This window comes from Amblyomma mixtum, chromosome 6, assembly GCF_055824585.1.
Source record: "Amblyomma mixtum isolate Tamu chromosome 6, ASM5582458v1, whole genome shotgun sequence".
NCBI lineage: Eukaryota > Metazoa > Arthropoda > Arachnida > Ixodida > Ixodidae > Amblyomma > Amblyomma mixtum.
In genome coordinates this window covers 137,059,839-137,087,681 of record NC_143017.1, presented here as the reverse complement: position 1 = coordinate 137,087,681, position 27,843 = coordinate 137,059,839, and the positions used below count along the sequence as shown (strand labels likewise).

The following is a 27,843-nucleotide window of genomic DNA, read 5'->3' as shown; positions in this document are numbered from 1 at the left end:
ATGGTATAAGCAGCTGTAATTTTCGCAATGGCAAAATATTCGGCGCTTGGTTATCAGGTGCGCCGTACGTCGGCGTTCATTTTGCCGCAGAATGTGCGCCGCGAACGCTGGTGCTTCGATAATGACATCCAGCGCGATGGCTTCCTCTGCCTCATGGAAAGGTATCAAGAAACATTATGACAGCTGTCTTGCAAGTCATCGCTTATCTTCAAGCTTGAGCCAGTCGCCTTCAGAATATAATTACGGAGCACAGCATGGGGACTTTTCTGAACAGCAGATCTGCAGATTCCGTGGCGTACAAAACCTAGCCAGACATCCCAATACAAATTGGCTCCTTTTCACGAAAATGTCGCATCAGTTACTGGTGGCGGTGGTGATCGCTCGCCAAGGACTTCGCCGGTAATCTTAACTTGGTGTCGCACAGGTGGTTCTTCTTCTCCTCGGTTGCGACCCCCTTTAGCAAACAGGAAAGGACCAACCATTCTATGAGGGAAAGATTCACAACCACTAAGGAGTAAACTCCCCTTCAAGACTTTCCCCGGCATGAATATTAGTCGAAAACTTTCGAAAGTCACGGCTGAATAGATTCACAAGACGAACAGCCTGTAGACCTGTTACATTGCTAGGGGCGAACTTAGTATCACATAACTGCCCAACGCACCAGATCGCCATCATACGCATAAAGAGCAGTCTGCAGTCTACCGCTGTTTGACATCTACTGCGGATGCCAAGCATTTCAATTTATGAAAACTCAGCTGTTCGGAAAAACATACTATTGACATTTACCTCCGCGTACTATGACAGAGGATGCGTGCTGCAGATCATCGGAACACACCCATGCTTACACGCACAAAAATAAAACGGATGGCGTTCTATCTTCCAAAGGAAGTGAAACCTATTCATGTGCCGACGAGACATCATGGTCTGCCATAACGCTCTCCGAGATCCTTATTCTCCTTACATGTTACCCGTCCCTGCACTTGACAGCGCAGGCGTCTTTTTCTGCCTGCAGTTCATTTCATTGCAGTAATAGCTTAGCTCGAGCACTGAAATATGGCAGCGATAATATTCCCGCACAACGAGAACACTATAAATATGGGCGACTACAAATATTTAGTGCAGTCCTCGGTAATGCCACGCCATTCTCGATTTCCAACAGTTCGCAGCTGCCCATTCCCGAAGGTCGGCAGTGCCCGTTCTCGAAGGTTGCCTCCCTCCGGCACCATCTCACGCCCTTTCGGATACAACCCGTATCGCGTGCGGACTCGAGCGGACGTTCGCTGTCCTGGCGTCCACTGCTCATTACCCGGTGTTCCTTCAGCCGTCAAGTTCAGTGCGGTATCCGACACCGCACGCAGCCCCGCCATCACCCAGGGGGCAACAACGGCACAGCCGTCCGTTCTCACGGACGAAGGGCGGAATGGCCTCGGCAGCCGCGCGGGCCCCCACCGAGCCGCCGGCGCTGGCCAAGCGGCGCACTTCGACCGCGCCACGCAGTCGAACGCGATGCCCCACCGCGGAAAAAGTAGAGCCGGCGCATGCGCAGAGACGTCCTCGCTCCTCCGGGGTTGCGGCCGGAGCGCCCGAGACAGCCGCCAGCCCCGCCACCGGTTCGCTCGCCGCTGCTGGCTCATCGCCGCCGCCGCCGCTGCAGTTCGCGAGATCCGGATCTGACGGGGACGAACCGCGACTGGGGCGCGACGTGCACCGTCGTGTACGGGGTGAGGCATTTCGTCAATGTTACTGAAGGTAGGAGTTCGCTGTTGCGGGTCCTTCTTGAAGGGCGCATATACGACAGCCGCTCTCTTTATATTGTTTGGTCATTTCTTCGTATTTGTTGTGGAGACGGCGCTCCTATCTCACCTGAGCGGACGATTACGTTTCTCATGTGTTTTGTTGTTGTTTATAAAAACTGAGCGACAGGGCGACCCCGAAGAAGTGGTACCCAAGATGTTCTTTTGCTCTTATCACGCGTCCTATGGTCCGAAAGGCAGTGTTTTTGCGTTACTTTTTTTTTTATAGATTTGCAGTCATGCATTTCATTACGCAGTGGCTTTTGAGAGCTCAATAATCATTCTTCATGACCACTGCTTATAAGAAACCTGAGCAAATAAGATCAGAATGGTCATTCAAATGGGAAGCGGTGTTTTGAGAAAAAGAACGAGGATTTTAATGCAGGAGCCAAATGATGGTTATGGGGAAAACAAGTACGATATCTTGTGAAAATATAAAAAAGCTCCTCCTCAGTTGTAATGGCTGTGCGAAGAGTTCGCTCCAAGAGCAGTTGGAGTAGCCTCGGAGGAGCGCGGAACAAGTAATGTTAATTTGCGCATTTAAAGCAGCGCTTGCAGGGTTTGCCAAATAGCAAAAAAGAGAAAAAACGCTGTGACACCCCTAGCTTTTCTAATCAAATGTCCTCGAATGTTTTAGACTTCCAGCGTTAAACCTCCCTATTTTTCATATTGTGCGAAAATAGAGGTGTGTAAAGATGGTCCTGACGTTTGAAAGCAAACTAATGCACCCGCCGTCGTCATACATTTAAAACAACTTTTCGCAGTTGCAATTCTTGGTTGCGATCATGACGGTATCTGTGTTTTACAAGTTGAATTCTCTAATCGTGACCTTAATACCACTTCTATCCCATTATTCGAAGAAGACCTACATGCGTGCGCCATTTGCCGAGTGCGCTACTCCATCAATTTTTCTCTTTTTTTTTTATGTCTGGCAGCACCCTTCGCTTCGTTCGCCGGCTTAGCCGAGCGCGTCCTGATGTTTGCTCGTTTCGGAGCAGACCGAACGTCAAATAGGTAAACTGTGCAGAGGCGCTGTGGGTGCCCAAGTTGGTCCACATGCTCATTGCCTGATAAATAATTGACGACCGAGGGTTCGATCGCGAGCTCTGTGAGGCGGCTTCGCCCTCTCCAGCGAGCGCCATTGCCGCCTCTCCTCCGCTTCGTCTCCTCTCCTGAGAACTGGGACAGCGGCATGAGCACGCTTGTTCTGGCGTCGCCGCGACGCTGCACGACAAACAGCTTAGCGTTGAGATATCTCGGTTTTTATACGATGTCGCTTGAAGATTCTGCTAGGGAAAACGCTTGTAAATATGCACGGCGTTTTATAAGAATGAAATAACCTCGGTTACTTAAGGCCGCCGTAGCAAGAACAACACATCGTGTTTCCAGGCTGCAACTTCCATTCTTGAGGCTGATTAGACGATAAGTTGGACAAGTTTGATAGTACGATATTGATATTTCAGTTGTCGCCGTTGCCACGCCGGTAACACTCCACATATATATGTTCTCCTCCCCTGCCCCAACACCCTTTTCCTTTCAGGACAATTGGAGTGAGCACAAAATGCCACCTGTCTTCCGTGCTCATAACGCAACTATGTGGTTACGTGCAGTACAGTAACTATCCCCAGTGTTCGACGTGATACGGTCTGCAGCGCAAGTGACGTTACCTAACCGTGTGGCACAATGGTTCGGATGAAAAGTTTTGACGACGAAGACGGCGGCGTCGGTGGTCCGAGGGGCCCGTCGGCGGGCGCGCCCACGAATTCCGATAGAACTGTGCTCAACGCTCAGAGCCAAAGTTACCAGCGCCAGGAGCCTGCTTCGGAACAGCCTCGACAACCCCAGCAGTTCCTGCCGCCGCAGAACTTCGTCGAAGGCTTCCTCGCGAGCATCAACCAGGACCTGCTGGTCTCGAAGACGTTCTACTTCTTCTTCTTCTCCGCATTCGGCTCGCTCTTCCCGCTTCTGGCGGTCTACTTCAAGCAGATGGGCATGAACGCCACTCAGAGTGGTCTGCTCATTGGCATCCGACCGCTCGTAGAGTTTATCAGTGCCCCCATGTGGGGTGGAGTGGCCGACCGCTTCAAGAAAGGCAAGACCATCCTGCTTTGCTCTCTCGCTTGCTGGATCATATTCACTCTCTCGCTGGCGTTCGTGCAACCACCCGCCGCCTCCTGCATCGACTACAACGACACGCACCACGTCCTGTACTCTCCAGACACCGGCAGCGAACGCTTCCGGCGAAGCATCCAGAACGACCTCTGGATGGACGTCGCCGCCGAGGAGCAGATGCTGCACTCCCCGCGGGTGCAGAAGCGCGCCCACAGCACCGAGGCACCGTCGCTGCCCCAAGTGGAGAGAGGACGGGCCAAAGCCAAGCAGCTGCCTCCAAACTACGTGGTCGGCAAGTCTCCCAACACGGTCGAGTACACGCTAAACTACAACCAGGAGCGCCACACGTCGTACATTTCGCCTCCCTTCAGCTCCATCGTGTACAAGTACGAAGACGTGCAGGAGGTCTTCTTCCTGCTCCTGCTGCTTATCGTGCTCGGCGAGTACTTCAGCGCGCCGGCCATCACCCTGGCCGACTCGGCGACGCTGTCCCATCTCGGCGAGAACATGGACAACTACGGTCGGCAGCGCATGTTCGGCTCGCTCGGGTGGGGCGTGGCCATGTTCTTCGTGGGCATCGCGCTCGATCACTCCACGTCGTTCCCGAACCACCCGTGCGGCCCTTACGAGAAGGAGCGCAACTACACCATCTGCTTCGCCACCTTTTCGGTGCTCATGGGCTGCGCCTTTATATCGGCCACGCAGCTCAAGTTCGAGTACGAGCCAGACCAGCCGGACAACATCGTTATGAAGCCTGTCGTGATGAACAGTGACGCGAGCAAGCCTATCACCATCGAAGACATCGCGCCGGGCATACCGCAGGCCCGGCCGCCAAAGCAAGAGGAAAAAGAGCCGGAGACGACAAAGGTGAGCGATCATGGAAGTGCCTGTTGCTGTGTGTTAGACTGCCTGCTAGGTGGAAAAAAAAAAATGACGTAGACGTAGGACAACGGCGTCGGTTTTTATTTTCTGGATTTTCTTGCCATGTCATTCGATAACAAGCGGTGGCTTCATATACATGCTCTACTCTAACATACATCTCAGCCACAACAATTTTTGAAACAAATAGGCTGTAAAAGTTTCTAAATATAGCAATTTCGCGCACTGATAATAGCATGTCAATCTTATTGTTATTATTTTTTTCGCGTAAATAAGTTTGTAAAACACGGTATAGCTAGACTAAGTATGTTTGTTTCCGTTTTGAAAACAAATGTGCATAGCGAGACTGTAATGCTTTAGTTGTGCTGCAGGAGCTATTTGCTTGCGCAAATACATTGCTGCACAGCATTTATTATATGGGCATCGCATGCTTAAACAAAAGCGGAATTCGTCAAGCTAAGCTGCTAGGGGCACGAAGGAGCGTAACTTTCCATTTTCATTTTTGATATCTGCAGAAGAGGAATACTTCGTACAATCTCCAATAACTTCAGATTTTGATGCTGCTAAGGAAAATAAATCAGTATCATCTCAGTTGTAGTTGCGAAGAATTTACTCCCGCCAGTGACTAGTGATGAACACGAACCCCCTCTCAAAAAAAAAAAAATGAAGCAGAAAGAAAGGACGCCAATACTGTAGCTGTAAGGCCATTACCAGTTTAAGACGTTTTCAGTTTTATACATGATTATTCGAGCCTTCCTCTTAGATCTCTTGAGAACAAAATCGCTCACAATGTAAAATCACTCGCCGTACTTAGCAGGCCATCGCCAGTATTAGTGGTCTGAAGACTTTTGATCAAGCCACGTTCATTTCTGACTGTTTTCCGAACATATTTGCTCACAGGTGCACTTAGTTATTCATGTTGCTTCTAAAGCCCCTCACAAGGAGCATAATATGCTCCTTGTGAGGAGCATAAGTAATATTATTACCTAGTGGGAAGGGCAGTACAATCATATTACTAAACGCGATACATATTAGGTAAAAACAAGAACAACAGTGAAAAATACCCACGATTAATTAAAACATGAGGTCTAAAAAAGGAACAAGAGGAAAAAATCACTGCACATTTCCATCGCAGCCAACGATATCTTGGAAGTTTATAACTGTCAGTTTCAGTAGAGATATCCGATCGTGAACTGGACATTAAGAGGAATGAATGGGTTAGCCTATCACGATGCGTGGCACTTTACGTGTTTAACTTTTTAAAGGATGATCCTGTAGGGGAAAGATGGCATGAGGTGAAAAAACCTTATGTAAAAGTGCTAAACAAGCAAGTTCGAGGCGATGTGATGATACATGGCGTAAAAGTACCCACATGATATACATGATATAGGAGTGCCTTGACCCGATATGACTATAGCATTTAAATTGCTTGTGCGGCCCCATCAACACATGCCCATTAAAAAATAATTAAAGCTGCTTTACAGCGCCAATTGAATGCTATTTTCTGTCCCCATTTTGATCTAGCAGGTACGGTCTTTGCGAAAAGAAACCAGGCTCCTTGGTTTGCTTCTCACTTGTATAGTGGAGTCTTTACGGTTTGCTCAAAGATCATAAAGTCCTGAAAGGTGAGGACAAGGGTTCTTCTTACCTTACAGAGAGAACTGGACTGGCATAACTGCTCCAGTGTATGGCTGAGCCCTTATAAAAAAAGGTTTATAGACTTTCTACAGACTTTTTATAAACTCTATTGGCTTCCTATACGTACTTCCTTTGTATATCCATTGTCGATAGACGGTTTATGGAAAAAAGAGTCTATTAAAGTGCATGGTCATAAATCTATAGATTGTGTATAGACTGTCTGTAGGATTTCTATTGCCTATAGTCTAGCCTATAGGATTTGCTTATAGAAGGTCTACAGACATTATAGACAAAAGTCTATGGACAGTCTATAGACGGTCTAAGGAAATCTTTTCTAGGGGAGGAGCAAACCGTGCATCCTGATTACTTTTGGCAAAGAAGGCACTGGGATATGACGACGGCCCAGCGGCACCCAAACACGCAGCAGCAGTGGCATGGACGTTGCCAACGTGTGCGTTTTCTCTCTCTCTCGTTTTTCCTTTCCTCCCCGCGCCCCACCTTCGCAGAGCACAGTGTTCGCTCAGACCACGCGCAAGCTGCCGGAATGGTTCGCCGTGCTGCGGTCGTTCGCGACGTTGCGCTACGGTGCCTTCCTAGTCGTCACGTGGTTCATGGGCTTCGGCATCGGCCTTGTGTTCACCTTCCTCTTCTGGCACCTGCAGGATTTGGGCGGCACGCCCACCCTGTTCGGAGTCGCCTCCGTCATCAACCATGTCTCGGAGATATTCGCCTATTTCTTCAGCTTCAGGTTCATCCGACAGATCGGTCATGTGAAGGTGGGTCACGTACATTACGTTCTCATAACTTTCTACGGGTGCATGTTTGATTTCGATATTCCGGTAAAAATTAGAACTTATCGCGTTTCCCATTGAGCGCCATCTCCTCAACCATTGTGCCTCCGTTAGGTCTCAGGTGCTTCAGGTGCGTTGCACTGTGTCTCCGCTGTGCACGTTGCACTCAGTCGCAGCTGTGACAGCATTAGGCAGCAGCTGCAGTATAGAGACGCAGCGCCCTGTGTTTTACCGGCTAGTGGAGAGGAGTGCTTGGCGTTGCGAACGACTTAAGATTCTGTCTTCTTTGGACAAAATGATAGCGAGGTCTATGCTGCTCACGAGTATAGTTCATTCTCTGCTTATGTTGTCACCAAAATTATTGCCGACTAAAGATATGGGCAGCACTACCGCTATCACCACTGAAATATAAGCGTGTCCCTTCCTTTATGACCTATAGGCGCATAAAAAGCAGTGGCAGCTCTGACTGTGATTCCAAAAACTTGAATTCTGGCAGTTCCCAGTAAATATACACCAGTTTCATTGGCCAATACCAAACCTTTTTTTTTTTTTCGTGACGTTCCTACTAACTTTATCACGCCACGGCACATCAGCAAAGCCAAAATAAATACAGTGGTGTAGAAATTTCCAGCTCGAGGCGATGGTTTCAAGACCTGTGTGTTCACCCATGAGCTCTCGCTTGACTTTAAAATATGTGTTCCAAAAAGGAGATCCACTTCTTCTCCGCTTTTCATTATCTATTTCTAGGTCGCTCCAAGTAGGCTAATCGATTTTTAATTTCACTTAAAAAGCGCGGGCATAGCAGTCTTTTTGTGTGAATTTTTATTTCAGTTTTCGATATCAATGCTCTGTTGTAGTTTGTAAATCTGCATGAATGGTGAAAAAGATTAAAAAGGCTAATTGCCCAGCGAGGCCAACACAGAAGCTTGACTTCGCCTCAACGTCCGCAGGTGTTGTGCGTGGGTCTCATTGGCAACGTCTGCCGATTTCTGTACATCTCTTGGTTGAAGAACCCTTGGTGGGTGCTGCCTTTCGAATTTATTCAAGGTGAGTTCTTAGCTGTCCTTGTGCTGTATGAATTACGCAATGAAGTGAAAATTTGTTAAAGCCAGAGCAAAACAAGGCCCACAGATCGGATGTCAGTCGAGGATGTAGCGCATTCAACCCAGGCACCACAGTGAACTAAACCTGAGCAAATAGTCATTGCCGGCTTTAAAACATACCACGTGTTCTTGCACCAAGATTTCATCTTTGTCTCAACGAAAAAAAAAAAAGAAATCCTAACAAATGCTGCATTACAGTACCAATTTTGAGAAAAGCAGATAAGACGTATTTCAAACGTTCCACTTAAAACTCCCAGCGTCGCTTAACGCGCCTCAGTGAGCTTTGCTGGGTACCCGAGTCTAGTTACTAAGACGTATGTTGCTAATCTGCTCAAAAGAAGTAATTTACAATTATAAGGCATGGTGAAACAGCGCGTTTTTTTGTGCTGCACATAATGAATTCGCACATTTTTGCAATTGTTTATTTCTTAATTGATTTTGCGGTTACTTAGAAAATTATTTATACAATTAATGTTGACCAGTTCATTGCTTGTCTTGGAAAAAGTAAGCAGTAAAGTAATAGTTATTTTAGAAGTGGACATCGTTTAATTCAGATCACTTTTTCAGAACTTTTGAAATACCACAGTATGTGCTGATTGCATTTTTGTAGAGGCGTCTTAATTTTTAAAAACAACATTAACCAATAGCCATGTTTGTAATAACCTCTGATTCGGTGACAGGGGAGGTCGTACTGGTGTATAGAACTGGTGTAGAGCCCGTGACCTTCTATGTTTCGCGCAAGGAAAGTGCCACAAAGTTTCATTTCTTGTGGCTGCATTTATTTACGCGCCTCCTTACACCCCGATTATTAGATTTTTTTTTAATACTGAAGGCTTTGAGGGTAATTTTCCCCTACGTCCCTCCATCGCCTTCAAATAAATACGCCAAGAGAAAAGTCGATGAACAGAACAAAAAAATGAAGAAAAAGTCTCCCACGGAAGCCAGCAGCCGTGCTTGCCTCAGCATACGTGAAATGGCTTCTCGGACTAGAGCCGTTACCGGGATGGGTATATATTTTTGTTCTTGTTCTCGTTGCTGTAGCTGGCGTCGCTAGGCGCTCGTAGATTCCCACTGCGTACAGGGGTAGTCAAAAAATCCCAGGCCGCTCCGAACAGCCGCGGAGCCGCTGCTCTCCGCTATCGGGGCGCTGTTATCGCACGCGTGTCTCGCCGCGCTCGGGTTGCGAGGGTGTGCGCTGAGAGGAGGTGACGCTCCCTCTCTCTCTCGCTCTCCATGATAACAAAGCAGTGAAAAAGACGGTGAGGCGCGCGCCTTCACGCCTTCGCTGTTCGAGATTTCCGCACTCGGCTGCGGTGCAGCGCGTCGCGGAGCAGACGACCATTTGAGGAAAGCGACGCGCGCTGGCGGCCGTATTTAAATGGATTTCGTCTGCTTCTCCCAACTTCTCGACTTCCTGGCATACGATATAATGCATTTACCTTCACCTAAGCTCTGTTGCGGCTCTCTGAGCACTCACTTTGAGTTGTGACGTGCTGTATTTATAGTATTCTTGTTCAACTTTCTGGAAATTTAGTACACTCGAATACGATTACAGGACGCATTCTCTGCCTGAAATTCTCAAGGGTTTTTATTGCTCCGTTATTGCCATGTCGCCATCTCGAGTCTTGTATTAATGAGTAGGTTTAATGCTTTCGCGCAGGTAAAGCAGTTAGAGTCGGTCGTGTGTTGGGGAGTTAGCACGTGTTGCTGAAGCTTTGGCGAGTATTTCATGCAATGCTATGCAGTATGCTCCAGCTAAGAGGTTTACGTTTCCGGAACTTGCACTCCTCCCTCCGCGCTCGCGAATTCGTAGCGAAAATGAGTATTTTGTCACAATGTCAGAATATAAGCGCCCAACGCGTGGGTTTCACGACATGCCGTCATATATGGGCAATCAAATTTCTAGAGATTCAGCCAGATATTCTTGCACCGTTCCTTCGATTTCAGGCACCGCGCTGCTCTTAGACGCGCCAATATACTCGTCAACTCTGGATAGGCGTAAAGTCGGCATCTGTGATTATCTGCCTGTACTGCCTGTACAAATTTCCAGAAAGTTGAACAAGAATGCTATAAATATAGCACGTCACAACTCAAAGTGAGTGCTCAGAGAGCCGCAACAGAGCTTAGGTGAAGGTAAATGCATTATATCGTATGCCAGGAAGCCGAGAAGTTGGGAGAAGCAGACGAAATCCATTTAAATACGGCCGCCAGAGCGCGTCGCTTTCCGCAAATGGTCGTCTGCTCCGCGACGCGCTGCACCGCAGCCGAGTGCGGAAATCTCGAACAGCGAAGGCTTGAAGGCGCGCGCCTCACCGTCTTTTTCACTGCTTTGTTATCATGGAGAGCGAGAGAGAGAGGGAGCGTCACCTCCTCTCAGCGCACACCCTCGCAACCCGAGCGCGGCGAGACACGCGTGCGATAACAGCGCCCCGATAGCGGAGAGCAGCGGCTCCGCGGCTGTTCGGAGCGGCCTGGGATTTTTTGACTACCCCTGTACCTATAAAATTACCAGCGTACACGTGGTCGTTTGCAGCTATTGTAGCCTCCAATGCAGTCCGCAGAGAGTGTGGCCTTCAACTTGTTTGTGAAGGCACATTCCTTTTAGTCACTCTTCTTCCTCCCAACTGATTAATTTATTGTAAATTGTTCGCAGCCGAAAGTTCATTTTCCCCTTCTACCAATTGAAAAAGCACTCATGTGCCTCAGTAATTGCAAAATATTCGTAGTGATCAATTCTGTGCCTCTTCCTTGCTAAAAGACGCCATAAGACGCATGGCCGAGAAAATTGTATGCAATACTTTTTCAGCTCCTCGATTCAAACTTGTGACGTCAAGACCGAAAAGGACTCCGTAAGAAATGCTTTGAAGGGAATGATAGTGCAGCCTGGACTCCGGGATCCGGGCACAAAAAAAAACTGCCTTGACACACAGCAATTAGTTTGCGAAAATGGCCGGTGGTGGCGACACATCTATTCTTAAAACCTTTTCTAACTTATGAAACATCCGATATTAATGCATTAGGAGGTTTTTTTTTATTGAAACGCAGTCGTCTATCGATAAAAGCCTACTTCAGTTGGTCTTCAGAGCTCCTTGAAGAAATAATAATGCCTACGATCTATAACAATGGCCATAAAGTGGGCCCATAGTTGTTTAAATGCTTTAATGCGGGATTAGTGTGTCGTGATCATGTCCAATATATTATTATTTGTAACAAGAAGCTGCATCTGCGTGCTTTAGCAGTGCGCAAAATTTTTCCGCTTTTACTTGGTCTCCTCGTTAGATCTCCACCAGAGATAGCCACGTTAAGAGACAAAACAAAATGCAAACTGCTTTTTAATTTCGGTTCTTGATACTGCAGAATGCGAGCTATCGCCCTCATGTTACAGCTTCCTGCACTATAGCGTTACACGAAAACCTACTTAGTTGAGCGCATTAAGAAAAAAAATTTGTGGTGCACTGCTGTGACGCCGATTTTGGCAGTCACTGCCGTCCTTTCCTCTCGTTAAATACATATCTGCTCTCAATATTTCTCTTTCTTTCTTTCTTTCTTTCTTTCTTTCTTTCTTTCTTTCTTTCTTTCTTTCTTTCTTTCTTTCTTTCTTTCTTTCTTTCTTTCTTTCTTTCTTTCTTTCTTTCTTTCTTTCTTTCTTTCTTTCTTCTTCCTTTCTTCCTTTCTTTCTTTCTTTCTTCTTCCTTTCTTTCTTTCTTCCTTTCTTTCTTTCTTTCTTTCTTTCTTTCTTTCTTCCTTTCTTTCTTTCTTTTTTCTCTCTTCCTTTCTTTCTTTGTTTCTTTCTTTCTTTCCTTCCTTCTTTCTTCTTTTTTCTCTCTTCCTTTCTCTCTTTCTTTGTTGCTTTGTTTTTTTCTTGTTTCTTTCATTCTATCTTTCTTTCTCTTCTAATTCGCTAACCTAATCTTTGTGTAAAGAAACGAAGAGATTACGCCAAGCCACTGACAGTTCTCTCAGTACAACGCTGGCACCTCCAAGTTTGATCGCATCTTCGGATATTAAAACGCCGCTTCAAGCTTTTCCTGTCTCCCAGCCTCGCTTCCAAAGAATTTTGTTCTAAAAGGAAGCGAACAAGATCGAGTGACGCTGCGCGCGCACGCGGGCTTTCCTCCCAGCGTCGAGGCCTTCTTCACCGTAACCAAGGAAACGACCAGTCCTGACGCCAGGCCCACTTCGTATTCCCCCTTTTATTTTATCTCCTCCGGGCCGGTCTTCGCTCCGAGGTGAATGCGCGTTATTTTTTTTGTATGTATTCAGAATTCGTTATGGAAGAGGAACGGAGTGATCTCATGCGGCTTATTATATTTTTGGACGTCTGCATCGCACGAGCCTCCAAAGGAAGGTCGAGGCACGGAGACAGTTTAGGATCGATATTTTCTCTCACGCTTCGTTACAGGGAAAAGTATTTTGGGAAGGAAGGCATTGGAAGACCTTTCGCAAAAAACACTCGTGTCTTGTTGCTCATCCTGCGCTACAAGTGAACGAAGTTTCAATTTATTCATGGCTCTGGTCAGCTCTGAATAAAGAAAAGTGTAAAGGAATCCTCACGTTGTTTGCGCAACGCGCTATTTGGCCTAAACGGGCTTAGTCTTTTCGACGTTCATTTTTAATGCCAACATAGAGTACAGGGTTCATTTTAGTGTTTTGCGAGTCACTGCGAAAAAATACTTATCCGGGGCTCATTATTCTTGTTTATACTACTTTTGCATATAAAAATCCGTTCCAGTTGAAGTCGTCGAAACGGAACCGTAATCTCTACGACAAGCACGTTACAAGGGCCGCTCGTCGCTCGCTTGTGCCGCGGACAGCGTTCATTGCCACCAAAATCCGATCACCTATCGTGGGATCCATCAGTGCTTTCGATTCTCTTCTTTCAGACGGTCTCTTTTATGCGTGTAGAATGGGCTCGGAAAAACCGGGGACAGCTTTTATTGCTTCATCTCGCATTGTTTTTTTTTCCTTTTCTTTTCCCTGTATTTCTGTCCTTGCACAAAAGCGATGAAAGACGGTCCTTCTACCTCCTTGTGAGCTGAATGCCTTGTGGTTTAGGTGCATGCATGTTTTTTTGTTTTGTTTCCTTCTAACGTCACTCGAGTATGCATTCCGCACCAACACCAGTAGCGGTAAACACACATCCACATTGGTCCACAAAACAATGTGGCTATCGTACTCGTTGAAGTAGGTACGTTTAGAGCTCACAGTACTGGCTTTCAGAATTTCTGCGCTTTCGGTGCGGGAAAATGCTACTTCGATGAAGAAAAAAAGAACATTGTGAGAAATGCTTTTTAAAGAGGCGCTGAGGGCAAATTGAAGTTGGCCTGTGTCAATAGACTGCGGCATTTTAATGACAAAGAGACCAATGAATTCGAAAATAAATTAAGCTTTTATAGGCTATAAAAAAAAAACTAAATGCAGGTGTAGCCTGTATCGAGCTGTCTGTGTTCATTCAACCATTATCAAAGCAACTTTGTGCTTCCTTCTATGCCGCCTTTGCCTATTAATCTCTTTTCTGCTTCCTTTATTTCTTTTCAAGAATATTAAAGTAACATTTCCCTTTAAATAATTTTTTGGACAGTCTATAGACTGTCCATAGACCTTTGTCTATGAAGTCTATAGACCTTCTATAGAAAAATCATGTACACTTGTCTATGAGCAATAAAAATTCTATATACAGTCTCTAGACAATCTATAGATTTATGATTTATGGCTGTATATTTTCAGTAGACTTTTGTCCACAGACATTCTATAGACTATGAATAAACAAAAAAAGAAATATCTATAGGAAGGCAATAGAGTCTATAAGAAGCCTATAGACAGTCTAGAAAACATTTTTATAAGGGTTTATCATGCCTAGAGAGAAAACGAGACACATCAAGCTTATTTACACTGCAGGCCTCTAGTTACTGGTTAAAACACGAAAAACATGACGCCGACGTAGGATTTGGAGTTTCCAGCAGTGGCCGATGACAAATCCTGCTACAAACAGGGAAGAAGCAGTTTTAGTGTTGGTGTCATCCTGTGAGCTTTGCTGTTTTTCACCACTTTCAAGTTACAAGCCGCTTGCTACAAGTATTGGTTTTCCAGATTTCATTCCTTCCCGTTGATCCAGAAAGTGGTTCTCTTGCCATTCGCTCTGTTCTGTTCACTTCAATCGCACCAAAATAAGCCAAATTTTTTTGGTGCTTGGTTTGCGTCATCCTACTGAAAATTGTTCGCGAAGCCTTCAATAAAGTTCTTGCAGATTGATTATATCCCACACTGTGAAACCTGAACTACTCTTTCGGTCTACAAATATATGTATACCAACAGTGAAGAAAGTAGAATGCCTCTGCCAATATGGAAACAAGGCGGCAGTGGTGACGTCAACTTTAAAAGTTAAATTCCCTCTCAAGAATACCCAGCCGAAATGGCCTTTTTTGCACGCAAAACAATCGGGTATACCGGAAAAAAATAAAACCGAAATGATAAAAAGTGTGCTATAGCTCTAATGATGCCTTACAAAAACTAAGAACGGCTAAAAACTGACAAAGTAGTTCAAGGTCTGTCCGTCGCAAGCAGGCAAATGGTGCCACACTAGCTGCTGCCTGCTGAGTGGCGGCTCTATTTTGCAAGGCGATGGATTTTGTTTAACCTACAAAGCTGGTTTATTCCACTTACTTTTTTTTTTCTTGAATCTTGTTCCCATCGCATCATTCCCGCCTTATCTGCTTCCCCACTCTCATAAGCGCGCTGCCGGGCTTTGAAAAATAGTCCCATGAATGGGTAGGACGCGCCGATGAAAAGAGGACTTCGACCGAGAGACCCTGCTCGGCAACTAGAAAAAAAAAATAAAAGCAAAATACAGACGGGATAGAGAAGAGCAGAGCGCAAAGACACTCGCTGCTGTCTGCTCGTTTACTTTTTTTTTCCCCCTCCGCTTGGGTTGCCAGGCAACGCTGGAAGCACTTTTCCGCTGAGTCCGCCGTCTGACCTTCGGGGAGACGAACCATATAAACAAAACTAAATGCGCACGCATCGAAAGGGGGGGGGGGAGGGGGGGGGGGGGGAAGAAGGAAAAGCGATGACCGGCGCCTCATGCCTGGGGACAAAGGTATAGCCGGTGTGCAGTGCACTGGGGATCCGGCCTTTTCTCTTCAATCCCAGATTACTCTGATGGTCGATCTTAGTGCTTCAATGGAACGGAGGCCCCGAAAGAAGGATCACATGACTTCCCACCGAGGCGTCGATGAGAAGCAACGGCTAATGCTCCTTCCGGTTTACGACACCAAGCTGTCGCGTGTGTGGTGAAGACGCGGACGTCTTTATGGCGTGATGATTACCAGCCTCTCCTGTGGCTTCTCGCAAATGCGGGAGGCGCGGGAAGTTGCTTTTAGTCGGCTAGGAACCAAAACAGCAAAGCAAAAAAGGAGAGGAGACCATTATGCCGGCAGCGCCATTTTTTCAGATAAGGCTGGGGTTTCTCCAATGATTTAGGGCAATACCCCAAGGTGGAGTGATTAGCGAGGGGAATGATTACCATTAAGACTTAGGGGAAAGCGGGGTAAAACACATTTTGTTACTTGGCGCCCGATAAATTTTTATTCTCTTGTCATTTGAACTGCGTATTTAGGTCGCAAAACCTGCCACAAGCCCACTGCAGTTCGATTAAGGCTGACGATATCGGTTATTTCTCAGCAAAAAAAAAAAAATAAAAAATGCGAAGTGAGCCTTAGTGAACGAGAAAGCGGTAAAAAAAAGGGGGGCTCGGAATTCTGCTCGACACATTTTTCGACACTGCGTAGCTCAACCGACTAAGCGTCCTGGGTTAACGTAATTATTGATTTGTTACAGTTGGGTATCGGTCTTCACTGGTACAAAGTTTAAGGATGTTAAGACCTCTTGTTTTACAAGATAATTACTTTAGCAGCAAGCTCCTGACATTGTGGTGTCTTTAGGAGCTGAAGTAATGATAACCGTTCTGTTAAAAGACCTGTCATTGATTATCGCTCCTTATAATGAACCGAACACACAAAAAGGAAACATTTATTGCCCAGTAACGCGAAAAGGACACGTAGAAAATGCTAGTGAGCATAAAGTTGCGCTGATGCCACCAAGCATTTTCTCCTCCCTATGTAAACGCCCGCCACAGAACAATAAAAAATGTGAGGAAACATGAGCGGGAGAGAATGCACAAACTTTCTTTGGAACTTAAGTGCCACACTTTTTCCGAACAGCAAGTATGGCTACTTCTACAGCGAGCCTTGTTTGGTCTGCACTTCCATCAGTTCAAAGAACTGGTGTTCAGCTTCTGAGAATCGATCCAAATCGCATGTCCATTCGACAGAGAGGAGGCGAAGAAGTATCAATTTCATTTCATTCATTCATTTCATTTCATTTATTTATACTGTCAGCCCTGATTACGGGCTATAACAGGAGTGGATAATGAGGTATAAAAAATAGCAATGACACATTGAAACGGGCACAACATTCGGTACATAAAGCGTTCACTACTTACACAAAAAAATAAAACTGGCATGTAGACGATAAAACATCGTGCAGCTTATCTAAGAATTCCCTAAGTGATTGTGAAGTGACAACAGAGTTTGGTAGCATATTCCATTCCTTAATGGTTCTTGGGAAAAAACTAAATTTAAAGCAATCATTTCGGACTATGGGCATTGGTATGTACAATTGCGACAGCAAAACAGAAAGGCTGCGAAGAACACAGGCAATTGAAAAAAAAATCGTGTTGTCAGGCTACACAGAAAGCCTGGGTGTAAATCTGCATAGTCTGCAGCGGGTCATGAAACGGGTTCTCCTTGGATGCAGTGTTTGTCACGACGATACGCTCGGAATGATAACTTCGGTGCCCATGGAACCAACCTCGTGTGCATTCACTGTAAGTCTGCGGAATATCTTGATTTTTGGAAGGGTGTCACATTTTGCGCCCATTCCCTGAAGTCTTGCATTTCGCCCCATGGAATGGGGCAACATGCGATGTTAAAATCTGCTTTGTATCATAAACTATTTGTACCTTCCGTTTCACCTGGGCGCCCCATATCCAAAGAGAGGGATGCCAGGACGGTAGCAAATAATTCTGTTATATTTGTTTGTTGATCACACATAATCATAAGGCTGCGAAGGAAGACTGACCAGCTTTTTCTAACCCACTTACGTAAGCGCTGTTATTCCTCTGCCTCCTTGACTTGCAATCCGCTAGCTATTTCAGTTAGTGTCGTTAGTAAAGCGACTGTCCCACCCAGGACTAATATTTAGTCAGCAGCGAATGTCGAGAAAGCTCTGTAGTTTCTTTTCTAGCCGTGTAGCCGCGCTGAGGTGAAAGTAATAGCAGTAATTACCTTTGTCTGAAAGCTGAAGTTGCCACCCAGCCAGCCTAAGCGCTCCATGCGACCATCCCCACGCTCATTTCCCACCTATGACGTATGACCACCTATCTCCCACCTATGACCCCTTTGGACCTATAACATCAGGAGTCAGCACTCTCACGCGCCGCTCGTTATTTCTCATTAAAAACTAATATTTTTCTTACTGAATAGTAGATCCATTGACCAATAAAGCCAAATCCTTAGGTTTCCTTTCGAAAACGCAGTGGTTAGTTTTGACAAAGGCGTGCAAAATTTCTTACAAACTGTCTCAGTTGTTGGAAATTGGAACATCGAAATACCAGCGAAATCGTGGAGGTCGTTTTTTTTTCGGTGATGCATTTGGTGTTAGAAATTCAGAAAAGAAAAGAAATTATATTGGTGGGAGACCGAGAGCCACCTCCATCGCGTTTGAGATTGAGAACGCCCGGAACAGACTTTATTGCCACCCGCAGCAATGGCGTTCGCGATGAAGACGATGATGGGAGATGATGATGAATATAGGCAATTGAAGATAAGGGTCACGCACAGTGCTTAAAATATTATTACTGATGACAAAAGTCTTCTACGTGAAAATGGAGGTGTACTTGCTTTGGGAATTAATATTTACTGCGTTTGCTACTTGAGACGCAAAATCATTGTATTTGCGATATGAAGGATAATAGATTCGACTCAAACAAAGCAATCAGGGGTATAGAAGCAGCACACTCTCAGAAAACGCTGCGAGGTTGCTACGAAGTACACAACTGCATGCATAAAGCCCTAAGTGGTTAATTAGTCCTTTTTATTTTCACGCAGCCGAGAGTGAACGTCCCACTTCCATTCGTCCTTGCAGGTGTGACGCACGCGGCCGTGTGGGCTGCCTGCTGCTCCTACATCACCCAGGCGACACCCGCTAACCTCAGGTCGTCGGCTCAGGGCGTCCTGCAAGGACTTCACCATGGCCTGGGCCGTGGCTGCGGGGCAGTCATCGGCGGGATCTTTGTTAACTACTTCGGTGTGCATTCACTTTTGCATTTCCGTCAGTATCTTCCCCTTTTTTAAAGGGAGTGCGCTAGAAGGCAGCTTATTCCTTTTGTACTCCTGTCTGTTTAGAGGGTGCGGGTGTTAACGTTGGCTAGCGTTAATTTGTGTGCAAAAAGGCAAGTGGTCGTTGTTTAGCTCACTTTTGCCTAAAATGTGGGTTGTAATAAATAGTGAGAAAGAAAAAAATTGTTGGTAGTTAGCGCATGACCATCTGACGTTTCCAGCCTGCCTTACTTTTTTTTTTTTTTTGCGCTGTTCGTGTTCTTGTGCGCAATGATTTCCACATACTTGACGTCAAGTGCAAGCACATGCAATATTATCGTTAAGGTATCGTTATAGAGGTGTTTTTTTTTTTTTCAGCCTTCTTTCAATGTCAGGAATCTGTTGTGGAAATAAAGAGGCTGGAGCCACACGTTTTGGCACTTTTTATAGGGTATACACGACTTATGCCTGAAGTTATTTTATTCCATGCACCTTTATTCCGACATCAGAACTTTTTTTTTTTTGCGATTTGGAGCAGTGCAACCCTTCATTATCCGTTCCCAAAGGCGTCTTTGCATCAACCACTGCTGTTGTCCCTCGGTGGTAAAGAAGTCGCGATTTGCCCTCTCCAACTCGATGCCCCGTTCTCCGCAGGCACCCAAATCACCTTCCGCGGCTATGGCTTCGCGTGCCTGCTGGTGCTGATCGGGTTCGTTTTCGTCAACTACTACCGCAAAGACCGGGGCTTCGTGGCCTTCCGGGAAGACGAGGACGAACCGCAACTCGTGGTGGAGGAGACGTCGCACCTGGCACCCCACGGCGTGCCGGCCAACCCGATGGCGCGCTCGCTCTCCAAGCAGAACCTGGGCGACGGCCAGCAGCCAGGGGCCACCGGCCAGCAGCCCGACGCCGGCGTGACGCAGGGGCCGGGGGGCTTCCTCGGAGTTCCCGGTGGAGGAGGAGGAGGAGGGGTAGGAACAGAGAACCCGCGAAACAGCGGACAGCCTGGTAAGCACGTGTTTTACGTACACTCTGAACAGAAATGAGTAAAAAGGCAGTATGTACTCCTCTACAGCACTCCCTTTCATAAAAGGGAGTCCGCTGGTGGACAACTTACTTCCATTCTACTCCCGTGTAGGCGTATTCGTGTTTAGAGTGTACCCGCACATTCCTGGCATGGATGGCGCGGTTTCTGAGGGGCTATGGCGTTTGGCGGCCCTGTACGAGTTTCCAGATTTAGTCCCACTTCGTTTAATGCGAAATTCGAAACTGTCTGTGTACTGAGGCTTTGTTGAACATTAGATGCCTCGGGTGTTCAGAATTATTCCGGAACCCATCGCTAGGTTGTGGTTCATAGGCACAGAGTTTCTCTCTCACGTGAAGATCTGTTACTTAATAATAAACCTGACAAAATGAAGCGATAAGGCCAGATAAGAATAGAAGGCCGTGTAGGAGCCTCTTCATGTCTACGCGCAGGTAGGACGTCTGCTGCTGTGCCTCTGATGGGAGGTTACGCGAAGTGGTCGGTAAGGCAGATAAGTTTGCTCGCGCATGTTGAGTTCGTTGCTCTCATTTTTTGAATAGATCACTGATTTCATTCCGTCCGCTGCTCGTATAAAAAAGCAGTGAAATAGTTGTGAGGAACATGGCAGCAGTACTGGCTCATGTCACTGGCGAGCGAACATCGCAGGACGTTATACAGCATTTGGAAACGGTTTGAGGAGTAAATGACGATTTGAAATCGCAACTTTTCTTTTTTGACCATCTGCTTTGAGGCTTGACGATAGCCTTGTGCTATGTTGATGGTAATTAAAATAAAATGAAAAATTATATTGCTTTCAAAGGCTCAGCTTAATTTCAGAGCGAGAGGAATCGCATGGTTCATGTATGTTTCATGCTTATTGATAACTTACAAGAGAAGCCCGAGAATATCTTGTCAGGCTTGCAGCTACATGTTTTTTTTCCAGTTTTCAGACTCTTGTGAGACTTGGCGACTAATTCTTAGCATCACACACGATCAAGGCTCGAGTAGCAGAGTGTGAAAATTTGTAGGGCAGTACTAAACACAGGAAAATGGAAATATATATATAGCTGAAACGATACGAATTCTTCTACGTACAGATGAAAACGTTGTGTGAAGTGGGAAACTATCGGCCCAACATCATTATTTCGTTTAGTAGTACACAAATGCCAGACGACGAGACAAAACTGGTTCTTTCGGTGTTGAAGAACACTCTTTATTGTCGACATTGGCTACAGGTAGATGATACTCTTGCTATCGTTCTGAACAGACTTCCTCACAACGGTAAATTTTTGTGACATAAATTCGTCACTACTTTTCTCGCTGTTCTTTCAGACCAATGGGGATACAGAACGAACGTTTTAAACCGGGGCTACTCACCGGATGAACTGGGAAGAAGTTATGGTCGAACGTCACTTGCGGCGGCCTTCAACCCGAAGGGAATCATGGCCCAAGCTGTCAGCCCCGACAGCGCCTATCAACTCGATCATATCAGGAAGGATTTCGAGGTTGGTTACGGCTGTCGTCTAGCATCCCCGTTTGCGTAATTGGGACGGCACTATTAGTGATACTCCTGCTACATTATCGCACGCTATAACATAAAGTGAACTTACTTTATGAAAGTACACAGATTAAATGTTAAAAATGTCTAAGGCTTGGCGCACCAAATCCGATGATACGCGCACTATATGGACCACTGGGGCCACGGTGAGTGTTTATTATGCAGCGCGGTGACATTGTTCAAGCACTTGTCTCTACGCGTAGGTTTCCTGCATAGGTGACATTGTTTAGTCCACTGTGAACACGCCTTCGTCCTTGTTCATGGAAACTTTCCGGTTATCTCAAGTTTGTATATCAATACAGCTGCTTTCATTTACAAATGTAATATTCACTGAAAGTGCACAAAAGATCTGAATTACCCGCTTGAGCCGTGTCTGGCCCTACATTTTTAAAAAAGATTTTATACATCTGATCACTACACTATATAGGCATACCCCGCCTGCTTAACATTACTATTTATAGATATAAGTGTTTCTTGAGCTTCAGGAATGAAACTTTCTTATGCATGTTGTGAGAGACAAAAAAGGAAAGGTAGGCGCAGATAGAACATCCAGCCTCCTCAAGTTCTTTCTTCCCACATGAGGACCTACTTTGGTTAAGAAGCATATTAGCACAACAGGGATCGCGAAAGGCCTGACTCTTGCTTTGTTTTTTTTTTATCATTCTCAAGGCCTACAAGGACATCACGACTCTGAAAGATTCCGACCAGGAAGCGGCGAAGGGAACCAACCCGTTCGCTTCCTCCTTGGTAAAGACGTCTCCGTTCGCTCCTCAGCCGACTCGGAGGCACACCTCTGACGCCTACGCATGGTAGACGCCGCGTCGGCGTCAGCAATAGAAACCTCATCGCATGCATGATGATGACCCATGCGAATGCTGCCCTTCAGTGTGCGACTGAATATTTAATTATTGTTCCTTCATTGCGTCGTGTCAGAGTGTGGAATACGGAAGTCTGGAACGAACTAACGTTGCAAACTGAACGAAGAGCACTGGAATTGAAACGGCCCTTCTTCCACATTTTGAGACAACGCAGACTTCGTACAGTATACAGGGTGCTTTACCTAATCTAGAGAAAGTGTAAAAGAGCAATGATATGTCCGCTGCGCGAATTCCTACCTCTGCAGCTACGTTACTTGGCCAGGCGATCATTAAGTGCATAAAACGTAGCTAAAAATAGTTGACCAAAATTGCTGTTCCTTCTGTGGGCGTGTATGTGCATGTCTTGATAAAAAGTTAGTCCGGTATGTCCGTAATAGTATAACGCAACTTGCGAAATTCTCGCGTCGAGAGTCAAGTTTGTTGCGGTCGCAGTCGAATTTTGCAATACGTTTTTCTTACTTGATTTGCCAGACGAACGCTACGTCACACATCGAGGTGCATGTGACCATGATCAATCTTGCAGATGCCACTCCGTACTTAAGGCGAGAGCGGTTTATCTGCAGGCCGCATAAAAGAAAGCTACGAAAAATCGTAACGGCTGGTTCGCATGACCATCAAAACGAGTAGTAACTCATCTCTTATAGAAGGACGGCTTGCCTGGTATTCGTTTTATTATTTATTTTTCTAGTTATGAAGAAATAGCTACTCTAGGACTAACTTCGTAGGAGAGTTCCTGCTTTTGACAGTGTTAGCTGAATTCAGTAGCTGCGCACGTCTCATCTTCTCCGCCAGAGTTGAAACAACCTTGAACGCGACCACCCCTGCATTTGCGAAACGAAATCTTTGTTGGTTATATGCAACGTAGAAACTCATTTTAGCCGATTAAAATATGTTTGTGAATTTTACTGCGAGTTTAGTTTCCGCCTGGTGAAGCAACGTAATTTTGGAAATGGGATGCGTGCAGCGGAAATAACTTTATCTTGAGTTTCACAGCCACGAAAAAAAAAAAAAAACACATCCTGTTTATCACTCGCCAGCTGCTTTCATGAGTTTGCTGGATCTTTCTCTTAACTGCTGGTAGAGCTCAGTATTTTTTTTCTGACGTTTTTTTTTTTGTTACGCTTTGTGAGTGAAAACTTGGTTCGAAGGATCAAGTACTGTCGGCGATGTGTTTCGTACATGCCCTTGGCATCTCGAAATTTTTTGCGAAAAAATTAAACTGCAAAAAATTAACAGCGAAAGGTCACCGGCACTTTGCAGTATTAGGCTAACAGTGAAAAGTGTTTCAACACTTTGCACTCTTAGCCTAATACTGCAAATTGGCGGTGACTTGGTTAAGCGGGGGCAAACATACTTACTACCGAGCGCGTTTTGTTGAGTAAAATTTACAACAAGTAATTCAACTCTCAAGCACTTCATGAAGGGCAAGTGAGCAGCCATTACATTAACGTGTGGTTCAGGGTAGCACGCCTAGTGCTTAGACATGGTGATTGATCTGTCTGGAAGCGCGAAGTTGAGATGTGCTTTCCCAAAACTGCCGAGATTTATTCAGCGCTTCGTAAATGAAGTCAAACGTTCATATTCAACAAGTACTCGGCCTTAATTGCGCTCTTCCACATATCTTGAAATACAAACCTGTATTCTTACCAATATTTGCATGTTGTGACCCTCACTTTAAAGCCGGGTATTTCGCGCTTGTATCTACGTAAGATGTATCGCAGTTGACATTAAAACATGACATTGAGGTGCCCTAGGAATACGACCAGAGGGTAATATTTAGGTATATCATCGGTGTTATATTTCTTCAGAGGGACATAGAACAAGCTGCTCTGCCATACAAATTTCCAGACAAGATGTAGGACAAGACACCACCCTCTCAAATAGCTGCTGAGAACTGCTGCTGTGTTGAAGACCAAATCCTAGGCCTTTTCTTCTTCATTTTCGTCGAAAACCTGTAGTTGCTTTTTAGGTTGAGGAATTATTTGTTTCAGCTTTTTGTTATACGGTGATAATGGCTCCAATTCATTAGAGAAATATCGTTCCTGCCTGTGGGCTTTCGCAGCCTTGCGGGATGCGTTCACGCTAGAATTCATGTAGAGGCTACAAGCGCCCCTACGTACGGTTTCGCACAAGTTTGTCTTAGTCCAAAGTTAAATTTTTTCGCTATTCGTGTCACGTACTCATGGCATGTATCTGATGGAGATTTAACTCGCGTATTCGTATTTAAAAAATATTCACTGATATGTAATGGCGCTGCCGTAATAAGTAACATTGGGCAACATATCGTTTACCTATGAGTACAGCTTCTCAAGTAACTTCTACATATCTGCGACATCACATATGCGCATATCATTTTAGATTGTCATCTGTTGTTTGTTAACAGGCAAGCTAGCTGATCTCAGGTCTTGGCGTTGTTTTTGGGTGGGCTGCTCGAGCGCCTGGCAGACATGGCGCTGTTATCGCAATTACGCACACGTAAGTCAAGTCGGTGTTTTCAAGAGTAGCTCATGGTGTGAACGAAGAGTTGTAGATAGCTCAAAGCATCCAGCACAGTATTTCGTTGTTGCCGTAGCGTTGTAACCTGACTACCTGTGAATACAGAGCGACTGACTGCAAAGACTGCCGTTCGCGGTTGTTGTTTCATGCTGCAACTCATGCAATATACTCGCGACTGTTATCCAGTGAGGTTCGTATAGTTCTTGCCCGTAGATATAGGATTCGTGTGTGTGTGCGCGCGTGTGTGGTTCAACACCGAAAGCTTTTGTTGTGAGCGATCTTTGCTCTAGCTTCGCTCTGAGCGACCTAAGCAGTCTTGTTTAAGTGCGGAGAACCTGAATTCCTGGCTGGTGCAAGCAAAGCAGCGTACGTGAAGTTTGCTTGCAGTACGCAGAGGGAGATAAAATTATGAAAAAAAAAAACACTGAACTTCCGCCCTTAGGTGTGTACTCAGAGAAGTTGCATGTTTAAAAGTTTATGATATGAGGCAGTTGTTAAACGACCGCAAATTTGCACTTTTTATGCTTTTGGTTGCACTAATAATACACGAAGCGAACGTGGTTGTTTGTACGCGTTCAAGTTATGCCTGTAAACTACTTTCTTGTGTGCGACGATGTTCGACGCTTCATTTATCACCTGTGAATAGGTGAAAAAAGAAGCTGGAAATGGAGAGGGACAGAAAATAAGCAACAATAATTGTTTCTAAGCCCAATGTTCGAATAGAATGAATAACATGCAGTTGGATGCCTTTATTTTTCTAATCATTTTCTCGTGTTGCTCGACATATCTTATTTGAAAAAAAAAAAAAAGCTTGTTTAACATATCAAAACAGAGAAAGAAGAAGCAGAACTCGGACGTAGGCTTATAAGTATAGCGTGATACCGCGAGTTCCATTAAACTTCGATTTTAGTTCAAGCCATCTAACTTGCGAAGTGTGACTGCTTATGATGTTGTTGTGCTGCTAGCGTGGACATTATTAAGCTCATAACTAAACTGTTAGGGACAAGACTTTTCGCTGCTAACCACAAATTGTCAGGAATAATTTTCCGTGTTAACTGTCGTGCCATTAATCTAGGTAATATGCAGGTTTGTGAAGCGCGCAGAGAGTGTGCGTTGGTAGTTAGCGTGTACCAAGTTGAAACGAGGTAAACAAACTCACTCATTTGTTACCGGATATGTTTTGTTACAATGGCGAACTTCTGTCGTGTGTTCAGTAGCATTTCGTACAGGGGAGGCGCCACTTGCTTTAAAAGGAAAGACACTTCAATATCTTTAACCTAATGCTGCGAGCGAATCTGGCTGCTCGGTGTAAAAATGACCTGCATTATTACAAGGATGCTTCTAGAGTCGTCGCATATTTTCTCGCAGTGTGCTACTTTTCTATGCTCTTGTTATTCTTTTATCCTCCTCGTGTTGTGTACTGTTCATTTCATGAACTCGTGATGGTGTGTCTGCGTGTTTTTTTTCTTAATTCGAATAGGCGTTAGCTTTCTTCTCAACCAACTTGAACAGTAGTGTGCGCAGTGAGGTGAGAGGTTATCAGGTGTTTAAACAGAGTGTGCGTGCAAGTGGCGTCGTAGTAGAACCCCAGCAGGTTGCCTTTGGAGCCCGCGGTGGGGGCTCCCGCCCTTCCCATGCGATGACAATCACTCTTCTCAGCTCCAGCGAGAAGAATCGGAAGAAGAGATGTGCTTGGACTCCGGCAGGTGTGCGACGCGCCGTTCAGGGCTTTGTATTTGTTGGCCCGCCGTACCCGTACAGTACATTGCTCCGATGTGTGATCCTCCTCAGTTGAGCGATTGTGCAGCACTCCTGCTTCGGTGAAAGTATGCTGTATATTTTTGGTGTGCCATAGAAATAAATTGAGCGCTAAAGCTGATGTGGGGTATTTCTCTTTTTCCTTCGCTGGGCTCTCAGGCATTCAGCGCTCTCCTCCAAGGGTTTGGATTGTCTAGTGACGTCGCCTTGTTGATTGACGGCAGCGACGTAGGCTCACACTGCTTGTCGCTGTTTAATTGAAATGTATCTGCGAACTTGGAAAGCACTGTGCCCCCAGAGTACATTGAACCATCGAGACAGCCTTTCACTCCACGCTTGAGCATTTAGTGAGAATCTGGTAAGCGGAAACTACGACCTGAGCAGTACTACTACGTTCTAAACGGTTCTATAAAGAGACCTTCTAGTTTACGTAAGTATACTTCGAAAAGAAGCAGACGAAAATGAGTACTTTGAGCAGAAACTATCACTAACTAGATATGTGTTTATTGCTGTTTCGATGCATCACTGGATCTGCATAATGAAGCTATACAAATTAGAGAACTTCAAGCTGCCTCATTTTCTCTTCTTTTTTTTTTCCTCAAGTGCCCTTCGGAGGCAACAAAGCTTGAAGGGTCAAGCATCTTCTGCATCTCATCGCTGAACCATTGATCTACCGAAACTCAAAGTGTTGCAGCGTCCTCGGCAGTATATACATTTCCATTTCGGTTAGAATGACGAGCGCTGTTCATGAGGAACGCAGAATTAAAGTTACTGTCAAGCCAGAACTACGCCCACCCCTCGGGGTAATTTTCTGTCTTTACCGCGCGCACGCGTACGCTGGCAGTAGAAGAAGAAAAGACGGGTGCGTAGCGCAGCAGTCGCTGAGGGCCGTGAGTAATATTTTTGAATTTTTGCCATTTTTTTCCCATTTGAGAAGCTTCAGTATAGCATATCATCAAGCAAGTGAACGTAGGTGCCTTCAGGGATAGCTAAGAACCGGAGGTTTTCGGCACTTCTGTAAATTCCCTGATAATGTGTTTTGCTATAGGCATGACTCCGTAACGCACAAAAACTGTGTTTTGCGAGGGCCACTTCAATAAAACATTATCTCTACGGTAAATAGTTCGCGAGAGCAGTGTCTGAACTGCGAAATTTTTGACACAAAGTTGGCTTATTTCGTTGCAATGCAGGAACGCTTTGGGACAGCGTAGCGGAGTCCATTCGCACCTATGAAGTTATGTGCACCCTTTTGCAAAAGGTGTGCACATAATGGTGTAAAAATGGAGTAAACTGTCCTGTACTGCGCCAGAGGACAGCTCACTGCTTTTTTACTTCCATATAGGCGTATTTGTGTTAAACACCCGCACTCTGTGTTGCTTGATTTTGCGCCAGTGTAGCTCGAGAACGCACACTATACGACAACACGCGCATACTACA

General features: G+C 45.6%; 1 protein-coding gene across 2 annotated transcripts; it reads left to right on the top strand.

Annotated features, from left to right (window-relative positions):
* The first annotated feature begins 1,581 nt into the window (after nt 1-1,581).
* jef (major facilitator superfamily domain-containing protein 6 jef) lies at nt 1,582-22,147 on the top strand. Of its 2 annotated transcripts, none has more exons than XM_089551282.1 (8): nt 1,582-1,721; nt 3,334-4,772; nt 6,929-7,198; nt 8,164-8,260; nt 18,520-18,681; nt 19,347-19,700; nt 21,049-21,221; nt 21,944-22,147. In XM_089551282.1, the coding sequence occupies exons 2-8, from the start codon at nt 3,477-3,479 to the stop codon at nt 22,085-22,087; spliced, it is 2,496 nt and encodes an 831-aa protein (XP_089407408.1). In that variant the 5' UTR covers nt 1,582-1,721; nt 3,334-3,476; the 3' UTR covers nt 22,088-22,147. The 2 variants fall into 2 exon arrangements, with proteins under 2 accessions (XP_089407408.1, XP_089407407.1); XM_089551281.1 differs by having other exon boundaries at nt 1,582-1,749.
* Nucleotides 22,148-27,843: the final 5,696 nt, after the last annotated feature.